Raw genomic sequence first — 21,624 nt, 5'->3', positions numbered from 1 at the left:
GTGTAATAACACGTGTAATAATAGCACGAGGGGGAGGGAAATCAATGTCTGGCCGAGGCCAGTAGCTGCCCCCGGACGCAGGTCGGGAGGAGGGAAGGAGATGGCCGCCGGCGTCTCTGGACGCGGGCAATTCAGCCCACTGCCGTGGGGAGGGGTTGGGTAGGGGAGACGAGGGGATTGGAAGAGTTATCTTGTTGTCGAGGACAGTGAAGAGAGAGTCGTTGATGTACCATTTTTCGTAGAACAGATCAAGAGTGGAATTGAGGCGATGATGGTGAAACTCGACAAAGATTCTGGATTTTAAACGGTGAAAACAGACGAAAAGAGGATCGGGGAAACGGGTGGAGCGATAAAACGGGTAGATGACGTTTTGGGGGCTGACGATGAGAACGTTTGCAAGTTTAACTGCAGGCAGGTTACGATTCCTGGCGCGGGGGATAAGGATCCAGTAGAGGTCGAACTCTAGGCGAAGATCGGGAAGCAGATGAGACAACAGCGCGTGCAGCATGTTGAGCATGGGTTGGATGGCAGAATCTAGGACAGAGGACGAAAAGGTGAATGACAGTTCCTTCCTCCTCCTTCTTCCGCACCATCCACAAGAGGGGGACATGTCCGAGTTCAGATAATGAAGAACTGGAAGAGAGAATCCGCAAGAGGGGGACATGTCCGAGTTCAGGTAATGAAGAACCGGAAGAGAGAATCCGCAAGAGGGGGACATGTCCGAGTTGAGGTAATGAAGAACAGGAAGAGAGAATCCACAAGAGGAGGACATGTCCGAGTTCAGGTAATGGAGAACCGGAAGAGAGAATCCGCAAGAGGGGGACATGTCCGAGTTCAGGTAATGGAGAACCGGAAGAGAGAATCCGCAAGAGGGGGACATGTCCGAGTTCAGGTAATGGAGAACCGGAAGAGAGAATCCACAAGAGGGGGACATGTCCGAGTTCAGGTAATGAAGAACCGGAGGAGAGAATCCACAAGAGGGGGACATGTCCGAGTTCAGGTAATGAAGAACTGGAAGAGAGAATCCGTAAGAGGGGGACATGTCCGAGTGCAGGTAATGGAGAACCGGAAGAGAGGGAAGAGCGTTGTAGAGAAGACGGAGCTGGATGTCTCCTTTTTTGGATGTGGGAGGTTTGTAGATCTGGGTCCAGTGCGTGGAGCGGTGAGGGTTCCTGAAAAAGCCGATTCGGTGCCAGTGAGTTTGAGTGAAGGTGGGGTGAGAGATGACGAAACAGTTGAAAATGTATAGAGGGTCTTGGAGAAGAGCAAGAGTCTGTCGAGATCTAGAGCAATGAAGAAGGGAGTGGGCGAGTCCGGAGAGGAACGGAACGAGAGGGGAGTCCGGAGAGGATGAGGAGAGACGGTAAGGCGGTGCGCAGAGCGAGGCAGAGACGGCAAAGTCGAAGGTCGACGAGGCAGAATGAAGAAAGGAGGACGGATTCTCGAAGGGGTGAAGCGAAGAACTTCGACTTTCAGCCAGCGTCCGGTGGCGGGGTGCCGGTGCAGGAGGTGACGAACGATCCTGATCCCGCGCGGCAGGAGCCGCCAAACGGAGTTCTCATCGTCAGCCGAATGAGCCAAGAGGATACTATTGATCGGAGGATTTATTAAAGTTACTTCCGACTATAACGGCACCGTCGCTGAGGGAATAACCATGTTTGTAAAGTGCATCGATGGCTTTCAGCGCTTCGTCGTCCTTTTGCGGAAAAAGTGCGTTGTCAAGATAGAAAAAGACGTCACCAGAGGAAATTTTAGTAAAACTAATGTAGCTCTCGTAGATCGAAGTGTAGTGGGACGACACAAGGAGGCCCGGTCCCATTGTGAAACGGAACGAGCACCGGCACGATACATGCAGGAACGAGCACTGGCACGATATATGCACAAAGATCAAGACAGACTCGGCAGGATATTTGTAGCCTTGATTTATTGGTGACCAGCAACTGTCACAGGCATCCTTACAATATAGATCCTGGAGTGACAAAAATCCCCATTGCTGGGGGTTTCCGTGTAGACTGTACTACACAATCACCATGGATTGTGGCTACACAGACGTGGAAATGGGTGCTACTGACATCAAAATATACCCATGCTTTCTACGTCCCTCTAAAACTCGAACTCCACGAGCAACCCAAAATCTTTGACAGTCTCTTATACTATTTTGTTTGTATTCATACGCAAGGAGTTACTTACCAAGTAAATTATAGTGCAAGTAACGTGAGCTTCAATTAACACGTCATCAAAATATCACATAATACAAGCGGTAATTATTGTACATGACAATAATTTTGATATATTCAGTCAGTTATCTAAAATAACATTTGGACTTATTTTCCTGGTGGAAGTCTACCTAGTACAACCAGTCCTTGTGCGCGGGAAGCACAAAGGTCACCAAGTAAAGAACATACAAACATGCAAATAACCCAGATACATTGTAGATCAACTACACAATATGCATATTCATGTTTAGAATTAAAACAGTGAGGTCGCCCTTGCTAAGGCACGGTCTCCTACAGAAGTACATTCTAGAACGGCAGTATTATTGTTGACTAGGGTGGTTACTTCCCACCCACGCAAGGTGCTGGGATTACAAAACGGAGGATACAGTTAGACCAGGAGTTCCAGGAAAGAAACTGTTCATTGAAGTTGCAAATGTCTTGAAGAAAAAAAATCGGTCCCCGCAGAAGACCCCGAGGCAGTCCCGCCGGCGGCCCCCGTCGCAGGCCCCGCGTACGCCGAACGAGGGGCCCTACCGTCCGCCCTAACAGACGCCGGAGCGGAAGCGGGAGCCCCACGCGGACGGGGCAACGGACCCAGTCGAGGCACTAGGTCCCCGACCGAGACCCAGAGCCCAGGGTCGCAGAAGCAGTGTCGCCCCCCCCCCGGGAGTTGGTAACGAGGAGGGTTTAGAACGTTTGGAGTGGTGCTTGGGGTCTGGTTTGCCGTTAACGAAAACGGGAGGAGAGTTAATAAGAGGGCTGTCTGTCGGGTCGGGACAAGGGGTTGGGGTCTTGTTTCTTGCAGGCCCGGCTGATGTGGCAGAACTCCCCGCAGTTGAAACACAGCACGGATCTGGTGGACAAAAACACGCGGTAATCCACGCCGTTATATGAAACGTTGATATGGCTAGGGGTGTCATGTTATCATTGATAATTGCAACCGAATATGATGAATGCAATTTGACATGATCAAAACACTCACCCTGCTTCTCAGAGAAATCACCGGACGGTGACCCTAATTGACCCGATTCAGGAATGTCCAAGCATTAAGATAACTGTGAAAAATCACAGACGACACACCGGGAAAAAAAGGACCGAAAGCCTAGTTTACCTTTGCAATGAGATGCAGAGATTGAAGAATCGAAGCATCCGCGCGCGGGAAGCATTGATGGCGCGGATGGTATGAGCCAATCGGCTGCACGCACAGTGAAAGATGTCATCTCTCAGCCCATAAATTGGCCAAAGTATTTAAGAGAGTATTCATTGCTTTTTGGTACTCTCTTTTTGAATGCAATTAAACAGCCTACAATTTGGTTGTTGGGAAGTCCAAAAAAATCTTTGCAATCCGCCTAATATTTTTCTTTTCCCCTTAAAGAGGCGAGGGGATTATTCAGTGGCCCATTTCCCCGTCAAAAAAGGAGGGATATATAGCCCAAACCCCGGGATTTACGCCAATGCTCTTCATGCTTGCGCTCATTGAAAGGTGCCCTTCTATAATTTATATAATAATTTATTTCTAATTAATATAATTTTGTGGTAAGCATTAAAAAATTAGTGACAAATGAGTGTGCTGTTGCAGTGAGCTCAATAAAGAAGACTGTCCATTTTAGGGATTTCTGAATGGGAGACTTCGACACTGCTGGCAACGGACATATGGTCTCTTTACAAGTTGTGTGCTTAACCTAGCAGTTCTGAGTATGTGTAAAATATAAGTACAAAGTAACAAAAAGGTTGCTGTCAACAACGTCTCCCCTTGTGAACCTAAAATTTGTTGGTTGAAAAAGGTTAAGAGAAAAACTTTGTTCACTGGCCTACTTCCATGAAGTGAACAACGACGGATAATCAAAGTAAAACAATACATTGCATGGTCCTTTACCAAGCTGTCACCACCTGCGAATCCTGTGTACGTGTTTTTACGATGAATAGATATCACTAGATTTCACAAACTGATGACGGGAGGCTGCATTCGACGAATCACCCGTTTCCGCTGGTCAGTTTCATCAAAACGTCTCTTCAAATATCCTTTTGGTTGAAAGCTCCTTGATATGTGTATCAAACAGTGTCACTGAATTTCCTCGTTTGAGTGTTCAATCGTTACAAAAGCTGACTAAGTCATTTCGTCAATTCATTTTGTCGGAAGTCTTGGCAAGAGGCTTCTAAAGAGTTAATTTAAATTTCAAAGTTCTTCCATAAATGTTCATTTCATTTCAATCTGAAATTAACCAGTGACCAAAATAATACATGTAAATACGCTATCATGACAATAAGCTTTTCATGTATTTGAGGTAACCAATACAGAATCTAATTAATATTATCAGTTATTTGAGATATAACACAAATTGTGACAACTATCAAGATCTACAGCGTACATGAGGCAATTGTATTTCCGTGTGTTACCTTAAATTAAACATGTCTGCCCTACAATGACTTTGATTTCAAAGTCCGCAGATAAATGTGTGATAAATTGCACGCAAAGACAGTTGCCAAACTAAAGACACACCCAAGACTTTGCTGGGCAAAGGCTAAACGACTGCAAACTAGCAAAGTGACATCAGATTAGCTACACAAACATCGATTTCTATATTTCCAAAAAAAAAAACAGGAAACCTTCAAGCCTTTATTTCTTTCTGGCACTTGTACAAATTGAATGTAATGCACGAGCTGTATCTGTATATGCGCATGCATGGTAAGTGTGCCCGGACGTGGCAAAGGTTACTACACAAAATACTTTGGTGTCTGTATGATAAAATGTACCGTCTCATACCTGAATGTCGCACGTAATATCACGAATTAAACAAACGCTCGTTTGCACGAAAACAAAATAAATGCTATAATTGCTAAAAGAATCGTGTTCTGACAAAATTAAATCAATATAAAATTTAATTCAATCGTGCACACGATCGGTATGATCATGTAAAAAAGTCATGATTTCACCCACTGAACTTTTGACAATGCATTCAAGCGAAACACGGAACTGATTATTTTCCATGATTGTTTCTATATACAAAACTTGAGCGTATATTTCAGCCCAAACGGAGTCACTTTCAGTTGGCTTCATGGTATTGCATGTGTTTCAACTATCAGAAATTATTTGCTATAAAGGATCATAAGGGTTATGCAGCGATGGATGCTTGGATGACGCTTGCGATAGCGGTACTAAATCTTCAGTTTTCAAACGGTACGACAGTATTTTACTTTCTAAATATTGTATAAGTAGAGTACACTGCCAGCAATTCACAATTCGTGGCTATGAATTATGTGAACAAGAGGACACTTTTACAGGCGATAGGGGCGTTTTTTATGATATCTAGAAGGTAATTAATCTCTTCCTTTTTTTTGCAAAGAAATCTGTGCCGTACCGATAAGAGTCCTTGTTTTACGAATCTCCGTATATGTTTACACGATCTGTTTACACATTCAAAACAAGACAAGCTTTCAAAATACTTGTAACAAATCTGTCAAAGAAATAAAACCGATTGAGCCTGGAAAATGGCTCAGTTCAGTACCATCCTCTTTGCATATATTTTTGAGCGTATACTGTTGCGAGATATACAGTGACGTATGTTGTTTTAGAGTCTTGGGATTTTTTGTAGAAAGAATTATCTTGGTTTCATCTAAAAGTTCTACTGCCAATGGAAGGTACAAGTACCATTTCTAAAGTGTTGACTCTTTCAGTGCGCATGCCTGGGTAAGTCACAGGATATATCCTTCTCTTTGATGACGTACTATACAGTCTCAAGGTAAAAACTCTGGTGTTAAAATCAACACTTTTCAGTGTTATCAGATGACCACTCCATAGGGTGTAACTTTAATACCGCTGGTGTTACTTTGCATACCTGTAAGTGTTACAATGCACGGGAGGGTGTTAAAAGTAACACCAAATATTTTAACACCCGTGAAAAGTGTTGGTGTAGTCCTCTGATAACACCGGGGTGTTTTTGCAGTGTAATACGGTATAGCTAAGCTAGGAGGGCTGTGTTGTCTTCATGACTTTGCTCACATCTTGCTGTTTGGAGGAGTTAGAGAAGTGGTTATTACAATAGTGTTATTACTCTATTACTGGGCAAATACTTCTGCAGCCAGGTGATAAATCAATAAGCGTATCTCATTCACACATTTGCTTTATGTCATAAAGAAAAAACCTCCGACTAAGGTGATTAATATAAATTTGGGGCCTAACCAAATTAAATTGCAATGTCCCAGAAGTTTAATTTGGTTCCATTTAATGCTGTGGACCTCGTATATGGTTTAAAATTATTGAGACTTTTCTGCGACAACCTGATTGTTGCATTCGTTTTCTGAAAACTGTTGGTCAAAGAGCCAGAATAAGTCAGACGGGAGGGTAATTTACTGCACCCTTCAATTTTTAACTTCACAAAGTCAGATGTTTGGTTTCCATGTTTGGATGTTAAACTTATTATCTACTCGGCTAAATAATGTTGTTAGTTTTGAAACCGTTCTACAGGGGCATAATTAACCTCTTTCCTGTCAATGAAAATATACTTGGAAACACTTCATACTGATGGAATGCAGCAGCAGTGTATATACGTATTGATAACAGCTGGATGAACCAAAATGACACTGTGCTTGTCATACAGAAGGAGAAGATCGGAGCCTATCAATTACGAAATTGTTGCTCCTAGATCATTTAATGGACGGAGAAACTTAAAACAAATCGTCTTTACTGAGAAAAATCCTGCTTTCATTTATAGGGACATCTGTGGTGCCAGCCGATCACGCAATAGACATCCTTCCAGGTCTTAATCACTTGGCTATCTTGGGAAAGAACGAGACATTTACCTGCGTGGTTTCCAGCGAAGAGGAAAGCCAAATGATCGTAAAATGGCTCTTTAATGGTACCTTGCTAAAATGGTGTGCCTTCGAAAATATGACCGATACATTCTATCGTGGCAAAAATTATGGCAAGGGGTGCAGCTTTACCATCGATTCTGTTGAGGTGACATCAGAGGGAAGTTACGTTTGCTATTTATTGGACGGTCTTCAGTTGTATACCGAGGTCTTGCAGTTAGAAGTTAGTAGTGAGTATTACCAAGACTTTGTTTTCGATTTGCAATTTTTTAAAAACCAATTCTTGTTTCATTTGCTCCTCCCTAACCTACCATCTTAGCTTATTTCGATCTGACGCATCAGTTTGGGAAGTGTGAGATATCACTGGCTTTTTGAAACGAAGAGAAATTACTTCTAATTGTCCACGCATGCCATTGTTACGGCCGAGCTCTGCTGAAAAGACATGCTTGCGTAATTTCTTACACAAGGAATTGTTCATCTGCCTCTCAAAAACAAATTTATGCACACATAACGAAAACATTTCATTTTCGTTGAAATTAAAAAGGACTGAAATGTTCATCCCTCTTTACATGAAATAAACAAGTTTCTGATGATACATACTGTATAATCAAAAGTACAAAAAGTTACAAGTATTATCGTAATATCTTCATAAACATACGAAATGCATAACGAAACGGTAAATTGAGGTACCCTGGAGAGTAACATGTCAGAAATATCCCAGGTAAGCATCACAAAATATTATATCCAAGTAGATGCCGCTTATATCAATACTATTGTCGGATATTTGCTAGATTTGTAAAATGGCCGTAGCGAAAATTGCTTCGACATTTTTAGTTTTTGAAATAATATTAGCTGATAAGATAAGTCAATAACGCACCTAAGTTTTCTTCGAAGGTAGAACTACGTCCTCAAATATAGAATGAAACAATAATACGGAAAAAAGGTACCACAATTTATGAATAATGTGGTTACAAACGTAAACGGCAATCAAGACTCGTGGATCAATTCAAAGTGTTACAGACAACTAGCCACCACAGGTAGAAATGATGCAGAAGTCAACAAGTCAAAGACTTCTCACAGCCCGCGTACGGTTGAACTGCATTCCAAAATCTCTCTTGCGGTGCGTGTTTCTCTCTGTCTCTCCCGCTTTTAATAGCCAACAGTTCCAGAGATTTCTCTCATTACGCAAGTTTCTTTTAAAATACACATTTCAGCATTATTTCATCTTACAAGAAACCTCGGGACATATATGGAAGTATCATCAGCTTTCCCGCACGTACGACGAGAATATCATGACTATTCATTCACTGTGGCCTGGGGTCAAACGCGGTTCACACACAGAATCGTAGGCGGTACCCTTTATTTAAAACATAAACTGCCACGCGTACAGAGACCACGCGCATAAACATAACAGTACCCATTATTAAAGCCGTGTTCGTAAAATATGCAGCACTGTGTGATGTGTGTTTGATATCGAAAGTGTTTAAGTAAACAAATCTTAAAGGTAATGTAATCATATTCTTTCATTTCTCGAGTACAATGCTACAACACAAACTACACGTTAGCTCACCTGTGAACTCCCAGGTAAGCTGGTTCTTTCATGGTTTCGGTACTTGTATCGCAGCAGAAGAAAAGGTTAACATTTAAATCACAACACCAGTTTTTGCTTTAGTTTACGTGTTGTCAATCTGAAATATTTGCTTAATTATTGGATTTAAAAGGAAAATTTACTATGACAGAATGTCTAAATTTTAACCACTACAATGTTTCAGCTGTGTTACAAAAATTTTCCACGGGCTCGTTCAAATTTACAAAAACATTCAACAAAACGTCACATTAGGCCTTTACGATCGGATCTGAAATTTAATACCACCCGTATCAGTTTCTAAGTATTTTTCACTGTAATGAAACAAATTTCAAAGAACTTATCCCAAATAGTACACATGTATTACTATCACTATTAACTCAGTGAATTGTATATAATACACTCACCAAAGTAATTGCTATGCCAAAGAGGTTATTAAGAGAATGATTGGGGGGTCATTGTGTGGGTTTTATGCCTTGATGTTTCGTATCAGTTTCGTAGCAGTAATTTGAAGTCGTGCCTCTTTTTCATGACGGTAATTCAAAATTAGAGCCCAGTTTTTCTCGAAGCTTTTTTCAGGTGCTTGTATTCATGTAGCCTTAGTCCAGGCGCGTGTTGTGTACTTGTACCTCCCCCAATACAAGTAGGCTACAAGTGGTGAAGCCACGAGCGCCTTTACCGTCTCGAAGAGAAGGCGGATATTTTTCTTTGCATTTTTCTACCGATTTAGTAGTATACAATAACAATGAATGTTCATGAGTACAGTGGTCACAATAATTTCATGAGGTGATCGACAAAATGTCCCATTTCACGAGGCAAGCCGAATAATTCAATTCCACGTGATCAACGATCCACAAATCAGATGACGAGGATTTATGCAAGTATTATATAAGGAAATTTTATGCATAATGCACATTATGGAACAACATGCAACATGCAATATGGAACGCTGATATCTTTGCAATTCCTGGCGGCCGCGCGTGAGGAATGATGATGACGAATCTTCATGGGAAAGTTTTGCGCGAGCTGAAAAAAAATATCGCGGGAAGTGGTGGTATTTGCCTCACATGCTGCAGTTCTTATAAATTGAATAAATATATATTCATAAATACCTAAGACACTTTCCCCACTCAACAACGCGCAACATGGCCGTATATTGACATTCAATAGGCCCTATTGATCGCAACGATTTTATAATGCCGGCTGCATACAAACGCCATTGCTCCTAGATGCGAGGCAGTTTATTCCATTCCTACTGGTCAAAAGTATGTGCGCGCAGAACTCTCCACGCGCGCAAGTCTATATAAGGACTACACTCTAAAAACTTCGGGGTCAGATTGACCCGGAATTTGGTCCCATTCGGCGTGACCCTTTTCTAGGTCAAAACACGATCCCCTTTCTGGGTCATACTGACCCTTTCTGGGTCACAATTTGACCTGGAAAAGGGTCACGCCGAATGGGACCCAATTCTGGGTCAATCTGACCCGGGAGTTTTAGAGACTACTTGCACAAGTTATACACTGTAAAATTGACGGGCGTGTTCGGGGAAAATGAAAGTAAAATTCTTGAACAAAATCCTTAGAATCTTATCTGACTGAAAACGGTATTTATGAAGGTGACTAATTATGTGTTTGGTCGCTGATAATGCCCGCAGCTTGGGCATTAGTTGCGTCCTTTTCCCGTTTAAGACCGGCCAAGTATATTTATATTCACTAATTAGCTTCACGAGATAATGAAGGGAAGAATTGTCTTTTCAGAGCTGGCTTGCAATGGGTATAAGTGAAGCGATTTGTATCCAGGAAGGCTGTGATTTGAATCCCTAGAGTGCACATATTAAAAGACATTATTCCATGAAGACATTTCTGGTCATTTTTCAAATTTACCACAATTATTCGTTTTTCAATAGTTCGAATTCAATGCGCCTATTTTTTGATGTACCAAACAAATTGGTTTGAGATTATATTAACTCTACAAGAGACATTCGAAAAATAACGTTTTGCAACAAAATGTACATCCAACCTTATAGTTCCGTCTCCAACTTTGACAATAACGGATCTCATGGACGGCAACGTCATCAACGACACCAACGAACCAGCGTGCATACCCCCAGAAACCAAACGGGCATTTGGCTGCATCGTAAGAGGAGCCAGGCCTGGATCTGTGCGTAGCTTGACTTGGGGTACAGAGGAAGAAGATTTGTTCCCACAAGAAACGCAGAGAGCCGATGGGTTGGTTGATGTAAGCAGCAGGCATGTTGTAATTAGCTCCCAGAATGAGGGACAAGAGCTTAACCTGACTTGCCAAGCACAAGGCCTTCAGACTGAGCCACACGCCGTCACAGTAACTCTCACTCCATGTTTTGGTAAGCGTGGCAAAATATTTGGAATTTTGTTCATACCAATAGGTACTACAAACCTTTAAGTTTAATTTTTTTGAAATTCATTTTAGCTTTATATTGATTAGGAATAATATGCCCTTGACGGATCAAATTGAAAATATATAATTTTCGTGCTTGAGTGCTTCATGCAATCTTGAGGACACCTACCTTGAGCTACAACAAAACAAAAAGTCTTCCACATGCAAAAGATAAAGTGTATTTTGGATTTATTTTCACTGTGAAAATGAAGGTAGATTGTATACGTAAATTGCCTGATATTGGAGTTTAAGTGTATAAAAAAATCAAATCATCGAAATAGTTCTAAATCCAAACCCTCCAAAGCTGACTCAACCTGACCCAACCCAACCCCCAAACCGACTCAGCCCAGCCTAGTCAACTCAACCACTGCGGTTCTTCATGTACTTTATTACATTTGACTGTTCGTTCTAAGCTTTAGCCAAATCTCTAAAATCTCTTTTTGGAGAAACAAGTGTAAGAGAAGGAACGCCCATAGGAGGGAACAGTAAGAATCACCCGGCGAAGAAATTTGACTCAATATTACGCATGTTGCTGGCTGGGTAGAGGCCACCGGTGCCAATGAGGGTGTAAAATTTTTTTTCGTCCAAATGCAAAAACCATTCATCATATCCTACCCTGTTCATGCTGAAAAACCTGGTTTAGTCACTTTAAAGTTAGGGTCTCCCCTAGCCAGAATTTTCTTTTTAAAATCCAGCTGGCCCCGAGCCATTTCCCATAAAACTGTATGTTAATTAAGTGGCCGCATGTGTTTCAGAGGAGTAACATTCCTTTTTGTTACAGTTTACAATGTGTCCGATAAGGTGATGAGACCACCTACAGTGCGGATCATCCAAGGATCTAACTATTCAGCAAATACAGGCACAAATTTGACGCTGACCTGCGAGGTGTCTGGAGAAGTAAGAGGCCACGTGATCAGGGTGCAATGGTTTTTTAACAGCGTGCTCAAAACCACATGCCCCTTTTCCTTAACACGTGACAGCTCCACCCCTGATGACAACGGAACCTACTTCAAACTTTGTGACTTGACAATCAGCAGGGTTAGTGTGGCATCGCAAGGTGTTTACCGGTGTTTCTCTCGTGACGGAGACCAAGTACTGTCCAAAGCGTTGGAGCTTACTATCGGTGAATATAAGACTGTTTTATTAATTTGTCTCTATTCCCTGGGTCCATAAGATACTGGTTTCGTTGATGTTTTAATTTGAATTCGGCAATAAAATTTTAAACTTCAAACTATTTGTGCTGGTTTGAGTCGACTTTACTACAGCCTACACAGAGAGGTCTGTTTGCAGGGTCCATGTGGTTTCTTCAAACTGTATTCTCGAGGGGTACATTTTTTAAGATCACGAAGGAAGACAATTTACCTGTAATTATCGACTAAACTACCAAACAGTGTTGTCTAAAACCCTGCAGGCAAGGTTACAAGCAGCAAACTGTTTTCTGGATTATTTTCCAGATACCGATGGTTGTGCTAATGACGCCAGTAACTGCCATGCAAACGCAAAATGCGTGAACACTGAGGAGGGTTTCTACTGTATTTGCAGCAGTGGCTTTTTTGGAGATGGCACAACATGCCAAGGTAAATGATTAAATAAAGAATGTAAAAGCATGATGTTGATGAAAATTGCATTTATATTTGGATACTTACGCAGACGAAACGCAACGTGCTTTTCTAAACAGATATTAATGAGTGTGATGATGGTTTCAAGAACAACTGTGACATCAACGCCGATTGTACGAACCTCCAGGGGAGTTATATCTGTACGTGCAGAGATGGCTATCTTGGAAATGGAAAGAAGGGCGGTTGCAAAGGTTAGTTGGAACAGTTTTATTGGGGGGGGCAAACTTAATATCTTTCTTCTTGTCTATTCAATGAAAAGATACTTTAAGATCCTCCTAACAGTTGGCGAGTGTGGAATTCGATTCCGAATTTGCACCACTCTATTCAGTGTCTTGTATGCTTGAGTATAATAATATCATTCTATTTCTTTCAACTTTGCAGGTATTTCGCTTCTTGTATCTGGTCGTGCCATTTCTGTCGTAAAAACAATTGTTTTGCCAGCGGATTTTATATGCCTGTCGTTAAAGTCAGTATATGTGAGAGCAAATTTTAAAAACATACCTGCCTCGACGTATTTCACAACGGGGAAATGAAAATAGTTACAATATACCATGTCCATGCATGTATGATATCAACATCTCCTTTGAAATCAAATCCTAAAGGTGAAAAATTGCGCTTTCTCGCGTCTGGTGATCAAACTAGAAAGTAGCATAAACTCGATGTTTGATTGCTGTCACTAAAATTCTTTAATGAAGCAATTAGAAAAATGAGGATCTCCATTTGATCACGTAAGCTCTGCCAAAGTTAATATCGCCAAAAGCAATTAGACTGAAATAAAAAGTATGTAATAGTCAGGCGTTTTCTCTTTCAAACCAAGAGCCCTTTTGTTAAACACAGATTAGACGGGTTTTGGCAGTGAAGTAAATTTGAACCGGAAGTGAGGGAGGGGATGGGGATTTGTGAAACAGACAATATCATGCAAGCATTGGACAGGTTTTGAAATTTTCTATTGGGGACACTCTGTACGGACTGAGGACTGAGAGCGACATTATAATACTAATGAAAAAACATTCGAACTGTCATAACCGATTTTGTCTTTGCTTTTGTTATTTGTTTCAGCCGAGGATCGCGAAGAAAGTACGACTTCTTCACCTCCTAGCAATATTAGTCTGATTGTGGCGGTCAGTGGGATGAGTGGTTTATTGCTGGCTACAGTTTTCAGAGCATTTCTAAATGTTGTCAGATCTAAGATGAATCGTGGAACACAAAACGCATCTGAGAGCAATCAGTCTCAGTCAGCGATGGAAATGGTACACACCTGATACAATGTGACCGGATTACTTAACATAACTTAACATGACATGACATGACACGACATGACAGGAAATGACATAATATATGAACTGATTTTAGGGGAAAAGGGATGAACTTTAATAGTTCCGTATGGACCCTGCGATATCACAATAGATTTAACCAAAGCAAAGATTCTTGTAGCATGTTAGTAACCCTTACTCATTTTGGAAATGTGTAAATTTGCAGTGTTGAAATTCGTTGCAAAGCCCCCCCTGACGAATGTGTACACATTGTCAATGTCAGCATTGAACACCAACGCACAGTCACTCGAAGCTTGTATGTTAACCTTCTTGTACAAGGCTATAAGGCTCGGTAGCTTTCCGAGATGACAAACTACTTAAAACATGAAACAGGTCAACCAGGGGCGGTACAACAAACCCAATGCTCAGTCTATTCCACCCCCCCCAAAAAAAACAAAACAAAGCAAAACAAAAACAAATAAAACAAAATAAACCTGCTACAAAATATTCCCTTGCTCCATTCGGGAAGCCACCACGGTTGACCCATATTAATATGATATTCTACCCACATATATTAAGGACCCTCTTAACTTGCGTGTTTTTTCCTGTCATCACAACGTTTGTGTGTGTTTCAGGTGATTACCTAACACAAAAACGGGAGCGGAAAGCTGTTCCTAGTGGTCAGCTGACCTCGTGTCACTAATTATTGTGACTTGTACAGAAGAATAGATTTTGGGATTTTTTTGACATTGTTATTCGTAGGCACGTCTTCTCTGAACACAGAGTTTATCGCTTGTTCCGTGGTATCACTCTCGCAATAGTTAATACAGTACCCGTGAAAGGGATTCCAAAAACTTAACTCAATCCCTGTTCAATTTGGATGGTGTACGTGATCGTTCTACCAACGTACACTGATTAGAAGCTTGCGGATTGCTCGACGGGAGTTTGTACTTCATTATTTAGCACAGTGCTCAATACGGCAATGAACGTGCATTTCAGTGTGTTTTTGTAAGAGTAGTCGAGTAACTAAAGACTTTTACGTACGAATTCCTACTTTTGTTTATCAAAAAGAGTATGCAGAATGTGCAGGAGTACGAGCCACGAATTGCAACAGAGGATAAAGCAAACACAGAGTATCAAAACATCTGCCTACCTTCATGGGCTGCTTGCTGGAACATTCATTGGGAGAACCTTGTAATAGAGGATCATATTCTTGGCAGTGGCAATTTTGGTGAAGTGCGATTAGGAGCTGTGAAGAAGGACGGGGAATTAGTCAATTCTGCAATTAAGATGTTGAAAGGTGATTAATGAAACAGATGCCTTTGACGGCAAAAATGCCTGTCCCATGCGATGTTGCGTCATTTTGAGCATGTAAACATCAGCTCAGATCTGACGCAATCAAGAATGGACTCATCAGTACCGGCATGTTTGCCTCCATTAAGGACCCTCGGAAGTCTCCAACTGATCTCCTTTCATACAGGAACATGGTTTGTTGATAAAAGGGCCATCGTTTAAAACTGAATTCAACTGAGTTCTTCCTCTGACTCCACTTAGCTTTGTTCTAGAGCTATTTTTTTTGGGGGGGGGAGGAGCAGGACCCTTCGCACGTGACGTCTCCTTTTAACTTTCGCCACAGCGAATGAAATATTTTCGACCGTTTTTAATATTAAAAAAACACGTAGAACCACGCCGGGACTCCACCACCTTGCAGTTGTGAAAAAATGATAAGGTCAATAACCGAACCACGTTGATTTTATAGGCTACGCTTTGGCAAGCGAGAGGGAGGATTTCCTTGACGAATTCTGGACAATGACGCGTATCAGCCACCATCCAAATGTTGTTTCACTGCTGGGTGCCTGTCAACATAAAGGTGATTTCTGAAGTGTTTGATAGTTTCTGTATTACAGATACATGTATATCTAACAACATGAGTGGAAAAAAATCACAGTTTAATATGTTCCTTGGTGATTAAGTCGATGCAAATGGGTTCCCATAATCGTGTTCAAGCGGTTAAATATATATTCACTGTCATTGTGACGCTTTTAATTATAACACAACCAAAGTTATACAGTTAAATTTTGTGGTTCAACGGTGGTTCAATGAACTGTCAGTTGTTTAAGGCTGGGTCATAATTATGCCCACTATTTTCCAAGCTTCCGTTTTTTCATTTATTATTTCGATTATTTCGTGTTTGCATGATGCATTTTTAAAAATCTGTTTTCATTCTCTTATTCATTGTATTAACATAGAGTTTCGTGTTCCTGACTTTTTAATTGAAAGAAAAAAAAAGAAATATTTTCAAGGGTCAAAATCAGGTTTTCAAGATGTATTTTTGTGTTGGGGAGATGTTAATTTATATAACGGGTTTTGCCCTCACCCAACATATATATTAATAAACACTGTATTACCAGTGCTTGTCCGAGAGCTTGCAAAAAAAAGCAAGCTTTCGGACAAGCAATGAGCACACAGTGTTTATTAATATATACGTTGGGTAAGGGCAAAACCCGTTATATAAATCCAAATCATGTTGCTCTCAAATTCTGGTGGGTGCGGTTTTTTGTCACGGTTGTGTCATTGTACGGAGAATAATTAGAGTCAATAAGATTATAACACGTTTTTGAAGAAATGGAATGCATTTTTCTTTTTGAAACTTGAACGTATTTTTAAATTTAATATTATTTTATTTTACCCCAAAGACAAGCAAATGTGTATATTTACTCATTACTAAACGTAAAACAGATAATTCGGAGGGAGGATGGAGCATATCTGTACATTCCACATCCAATGGAGTACATGGATTTTCATGGTGCTATTCCTTAAATTCCATTTGTCATTGTTGAAGATGTTCTATACGTTGCGTTGGAGTATCTTCCCTGGGGTGATTTGCGTAGCTACCTACGACAAACTCGGTCACAGTCAGACTCAGATGAAGGTGCTCTTTCGTCAGGGCAACTTGTGAAATTTGCTTTAGACGTTGCCAAGGGAATGGAACATCTTGCTTTGTCAGGGGTAGGTCACTTAGCGTGCATTTTAGTGCTATTTATCTAAACAAACAACGTCTCGGGTGCGCCCTTTTGGAGAAATATAACGCATGCGCCTCCGGAAATAAGGTTCAGAACAATAATTACATAGTATTATTTAATTGGTCGCGCAAACATACCATCAAAATTATAGTAAGAGTTTCATAAAATACGTTCGCACAACAGTGTATGTGCTCGTTGCTTGAGGCTTTAAACGGGAGAATAGACTTGAAGCAACCGCTGAATCGTTCCATCAAATGACAGCTGTTTTGCCTGTCTTCCTGTGTACAATCGGGAAAATACCTAGAACAGTCCAGTTGTATTATTTATGTCTGATTGCTTTCTTTTACCATTAAACGTCTTTAGGTAATCCACAGAGATTTGGCTGCAAGAAATATCCTGCTTGGAGATGAGTTGATTGCTAAAGTTTCTGATTTTGGACTGTCCAGAGGAGAGGATGTCTACATCCAAACGTCGAGGGTAACTATCATTAAACTTAAAGATCGAACCGACAGCCACATCAGGCAAACAATGGAACGTATCCCTGTTTTTATAAATGTGATAGGTATTACTGACGCTGATACGTGAAGATTATATTTCAATCGCACTTGTATTTAAAAAGACGAAGAAGCTATTTTACTGAAATGCATTTTGATTTGAATCAACATATCACATTTGTATTGTAATAGAGGCGGGTACCAATGCGATGGCTGGCCATTGAATCTGTCAGAGAGCAAGTGTACAGTAGTCAGAGTGATGTGTAAGTTGGTTAACGAAACGTTGCAAAATGGGCATACTTAATTTTTTGTTGGTGGGGGTTTCGGGTAAAGATTGGAGGTAGGGATTGGTTTTCTGTGTTTTAAATGTCATGCATCTATTTTTCGTTACCGTGGTGATGCCATTTACCATCTCCATGCTCCATTAACCCTAAAAGAGCCGGGGGCGGGATCCACCCCCAACATTTTCCCAATGTCGCCGCAGGGCATTGTTTTTGCAGAAATTGAGCATTTAAAGGTTTTTTAGTTTAACTCTTTGCGGTCATGTTTTAACCAATGTTGTGAACACCAGAAATACTGTTCCGGCGCAACGCACATATTTCCGAGAGGGATCAGCCAAAAAATGTATATCTTTCCGTCGTGGTGCTCAATGCACGCACCCTGGCACATGCCAGGAGCCTTGAAATTCAAATGACCACAACGAATTTATAAGTTCATTTGAGTTCAAACTCAACATTTATAATGACAAGGAGTTTAAAAAAACGTCTTTAAAAGGTCGAGGTAGGTACAGTCGATTTCTTGGGGGATCCCTGGCAGCTTGTAGGTGAGCTAAAATAACCCGGCTCTTATAGGGTTGATGTGCATTTTCATAGTTTTTCTTTATTCAAAATCTGTATTTACTTTCGCGTGCTCACAAATCAAACCGAGCTAACATAAACGTTATTGGTGAGGTACGGGAAATTTTAGATTCTCTGAAGAAACGCTTTGGAAACACGGGCTTGCCAAAACACTAAAAGCGATAAAGGGATAATTATTAGCAAACTGATAGCTATACTGCATAGAGTCGACTTGAACTGTTTATATAATTCTTCGAGTTTAAACCTTTTCCTTTTTATATCAGGTGGTCTTTTGGAATTCTCTTGTGGGAAATAGCTACTCTTGGTAAGATCACTCGGTTTTTTACATTAAAATGAAGTATTGGACATTGAAAAAAAGAATACTTATCAGTCCGTGGTGAGTAATGTTTCTTGGAGGCGCTTTTTGTGCTATTGTATACTCTTCCCTAATTAAACGAGTTTTTGAAATCCCTCTGGGTTTCGTTTTGAAAAATGCACTTATTTCAACATTTTAAAATTGTCTATAGCATTCTAGAAAACAGAGGGCGCTGTTGCTGTGATGTCATTCAGGGAAGACACTTCTGTTTATGGGTTATTTATGTACAAATTGCGAACCAAACATTCGCTCATTTAATATATCTCTGAGAAGGAGATGCCCGTTCGCTTATTTGTATGTACCAAAGACAAAGAAATATGGCACAGCATATCTATAAATCCAGTAGTAAGGCTCCCCTAGAACTATATCACATAAATTTGATCATAAAAATGGAAATTTGCATCATCATAAAAAGCAAAAACGGCATCAAATGCCGTTTAAATCAGTTAAGCAGAAATTTAGAAAGAAGTTAATGATAAAACACAACGGTGCAGTTTCACTTGTCTAGATTGAATTATGTTAACCCTTTGCGTGGATTTTGTTAGCACCCAAGTACAAAAATTAAATGTCCATCTTCGTTTCTGCATGGACAGTCTGTATCAATGTTGGGACAAGCTAATCAGACTTATATCATGTCGACACTGAATTCTGATGAAAATGTCAACTATGCAGAGCACTTACCCTTTATCACAGTCCCCAAATTTCAATATGTCATTTTTATACACCCCTTAAATTTACTTACAAGTCGTGGACTTCTTCAGTGCTATGCATGATTAGAAATACATTAATCTTCCGCTCCAGCTAAAATCAGCTGCAATTTAATGTTGTTGTTCACTCTAACACCAGACTAAAAAAAAGCCCCGCTGTCTGGGATCTTAATGTGTCCTAATGAATTCCTTCTAGACTGCTTTAAGCTTGCATTTGCTTGAATAATAAGCTCATAACTGCTTAATCACGTAGGCTCAAAAGCTCATACAGTAATAAAAAGTTTAACAGGTATGTTGAAATGTATTTTGAAAATAAATACGTTTTACTGGTCTTCTGTCCAGGAGGAACCCCCTACCCAACAATCCATAACGATTCATTGGCAACGATGATACTACGAGGATACCGTATGCACAAGCCAAGCAACTGTGACGATGAAACGTATGCTGCTTTGTACTGTTTGAACTTTCTCCACGAGGTGGTAGCATTTTCCTACATCAAATGGCCTTTTCGACACCATGACGCTGTAGCCAAACTGAACATGTTGCCTCTCTGTAGTTATTTCTTGACCCAGGAGCACCGAACAAAAATCAAGAACAAAAATTTAACTTGTAACGATCTTCTTGTTCTTGTCCTATAATTATACGAGAATTATATTAATGCCAAATGTAAATGTATATCGAGGGTGCAAGTTTCAAAGGTTTCAAATTGCCATTCTAAAAAGTACGATATAGGCACTGTAGATACCTCTAATCATGTCAAAGTGATGTTGTCCTTCAGGCAATCAAACGAGAATGTGTTGGTTTCAATTTTCACTTTTTTAGTTATGCCCTGATGTGTTCGTGTTGGAAGGAGGATCCTAACAGCAGACCAACCTTTACTGATCTGGTTTACATCCTGTCGGACATGGCAGATAAAGAAATCAAACACGTGAGTTTATGCCACAAATGTGAAGGGAAGCAGTTACTTAGTCGGAAGGGTTGCGCACATTAAGATAACTTGCTCTTCGTAAGAGTAAACGTGTAAATACCCATAACAAAAGTAAAATAAACGGCATACGTTGAAAGGTATCCGTGTTACCTTCCATTTTGAAAATAAGGACAAAGTGCATTTGGGTGTGTTTGGATAGAAATAATCTTGTACATGCCAAGAAAGTCGTCTAAATTTGAACGGCTGGTTGTTAACTAAGGTGTTATTCTTTGCAGACTTACATGGACGTCACCAGGAGCCATCTTGAAATCTTAACGCCATTCAGCAAGAAATTGATTAAAAACTAAAGTTGACATTTAAAAATCACGAAATCGTTTTGGAAGCAGAAACAAACTTAGTTGTGTAGCAAATTATGTGTAAATGCGAAGAAAAAAAGAAGGATCTTGTAAATAATTATTAGCATAGCCATATATGCAATTTCTTGGACAGGGTTGAGTTTTAAGACTGACTTCAATACTTAGTGTAAAAAAGAAAACCTATTGACGAAAAGAATATGTACATGTACAAGCAAGAAAATTGATCATTCATAAGCTCCTTGTATGCTGATGTAACTGTTTTGACCGTTCCATTATTATGAAGATAGAAACACGAAAATGGACAACCATTTTCATTGCCTGCTGAGTGGATTTATTAAGTTGTGAAAAACTTTGCTCAGTAATAACGGGTAATAGTAGAGATCGGGGGATACCAGCACCCCTTTTCCCTATTCTCAGCCAGCATGGGACTTTCCACTGAAACCTCATGACCCCAACTCGTGACCCCAACTGGCGCAACTTCCTCGTGACGCCCAAACACAAAGGGCGAATTCCCCCGGGGACTTTCCACCGTCGGAAAAAATAGCTCTACTCGGGGCCCTCCGGGAAAAAATGAGATAAATGTTAAAACCTATAATATAGACAAAGGGTACGTTGTAGGCCTATTTGGGAATTTCCTGAAGTGCTGTATTAAAGTTGCAGTGCAAAGGAGGTGTATGTAAAACCTTCAGCACATTTTTAAATACGGCTCCATACAGCCGTTTCAGAACCTGATTTGGGTCTTCTGTTTATGGGACAAACGAGGTTTCTTTCGAATGAAACCTACACTGAAAGGAGCTGGTTATGATTATGGGAGATAATTGGGTCTTAAATAATAGTAGGTAATCTCTTTGGTGCAAGTGTGTGCAAACTTGTGGCTTCAACAGTGATAACGGAACGCCTGTGAACTTATGTCCTACTGTTGTTATTTAAATAATAACATGCCTATCCCCAAGTGCAAATATTAACAAAAGAATTTTGCTGACTTTGATCTTTACGTTTTATCAAAG

General features: G+C 40.5%; 1 protein-coding gene across 1 annotated transcript; it reads left to right on the top strand.

Annotated features, from left to right (window-relative positions):
* Positions 1-625: 625 nt before the first annotated feature.
* On the top strand, positions 626-21,561 carry LOC110975382 (uncharacterized). Its single transcript, XM_087130834.1, has 16 exons — positions 626-1,211; positions 6,929-7,255; positions 10,637-10,972; positions 11,807-12,148; positions 12,480-12,602; positions 12,704-12,835; positions 13,704-13,894; positions 14,969-15,197; positions 15,657-15,767; positions 16,740-16,906; positions 17,284-17,397; positions 17,607-17,677; positions 18,535-18,575; positions 19,676-19,772; positions 20,156-20,261; positions 20,537-21,561. Exons 1-16 carry the CDS (start codon positions 626-628, stop codon positions 20,606-20,608), a joined length of 3,045 nt encoding a protein of 1,014 aa, XP_086986960.1. The 3' UTR covers positions 20,609-21,561.
* Positions 21,562-21,624: the final 63 nt, after the last annotated feature.

This window comes from Acanthaster planci, linkage group LG20 (assembly GCF_054643075.1).
Source record: "Acanthaster planci isolate LZ-2023a linkage group LG20, COTS_SCS, whole genome shotgun sequence".
Taxonomy (NCBI): Eukaryota; Metazoa; Echinodermata; class Asteroidea; order Valvatida; family Acanthasteridae; genus Acanthaster; species Acanthaster planci.
This window is presented reverse-complemented; position numbering and strand designations above follow the sequence as displayed.

Excerpts from the sequence above, each read along its gene's own strand:
- LOC110975382 (XM_087130834.1), top strand. The coding sequence starts at position 626 with ATGAAGAACTGGAAGAGAGAATCCGCAAGAGGGGGACATGTCCGAGTT. Across the intron at positions 10,973-11,806 it reads AACTCTCACTCCATGTTTTG|TTTACAATGTGTCCGATAAG; the intron begins GTAAGCGTGGCA and ends TTTTTGTTACAG. Across the intron at positions 17,678-18,534 it reads TACAGTAGTCAGAGTGATGT|GTGGTCTTTTGGAATTCTCT; the intron begins GTAAGTTGGTTA and ends TTTTTATATCAG.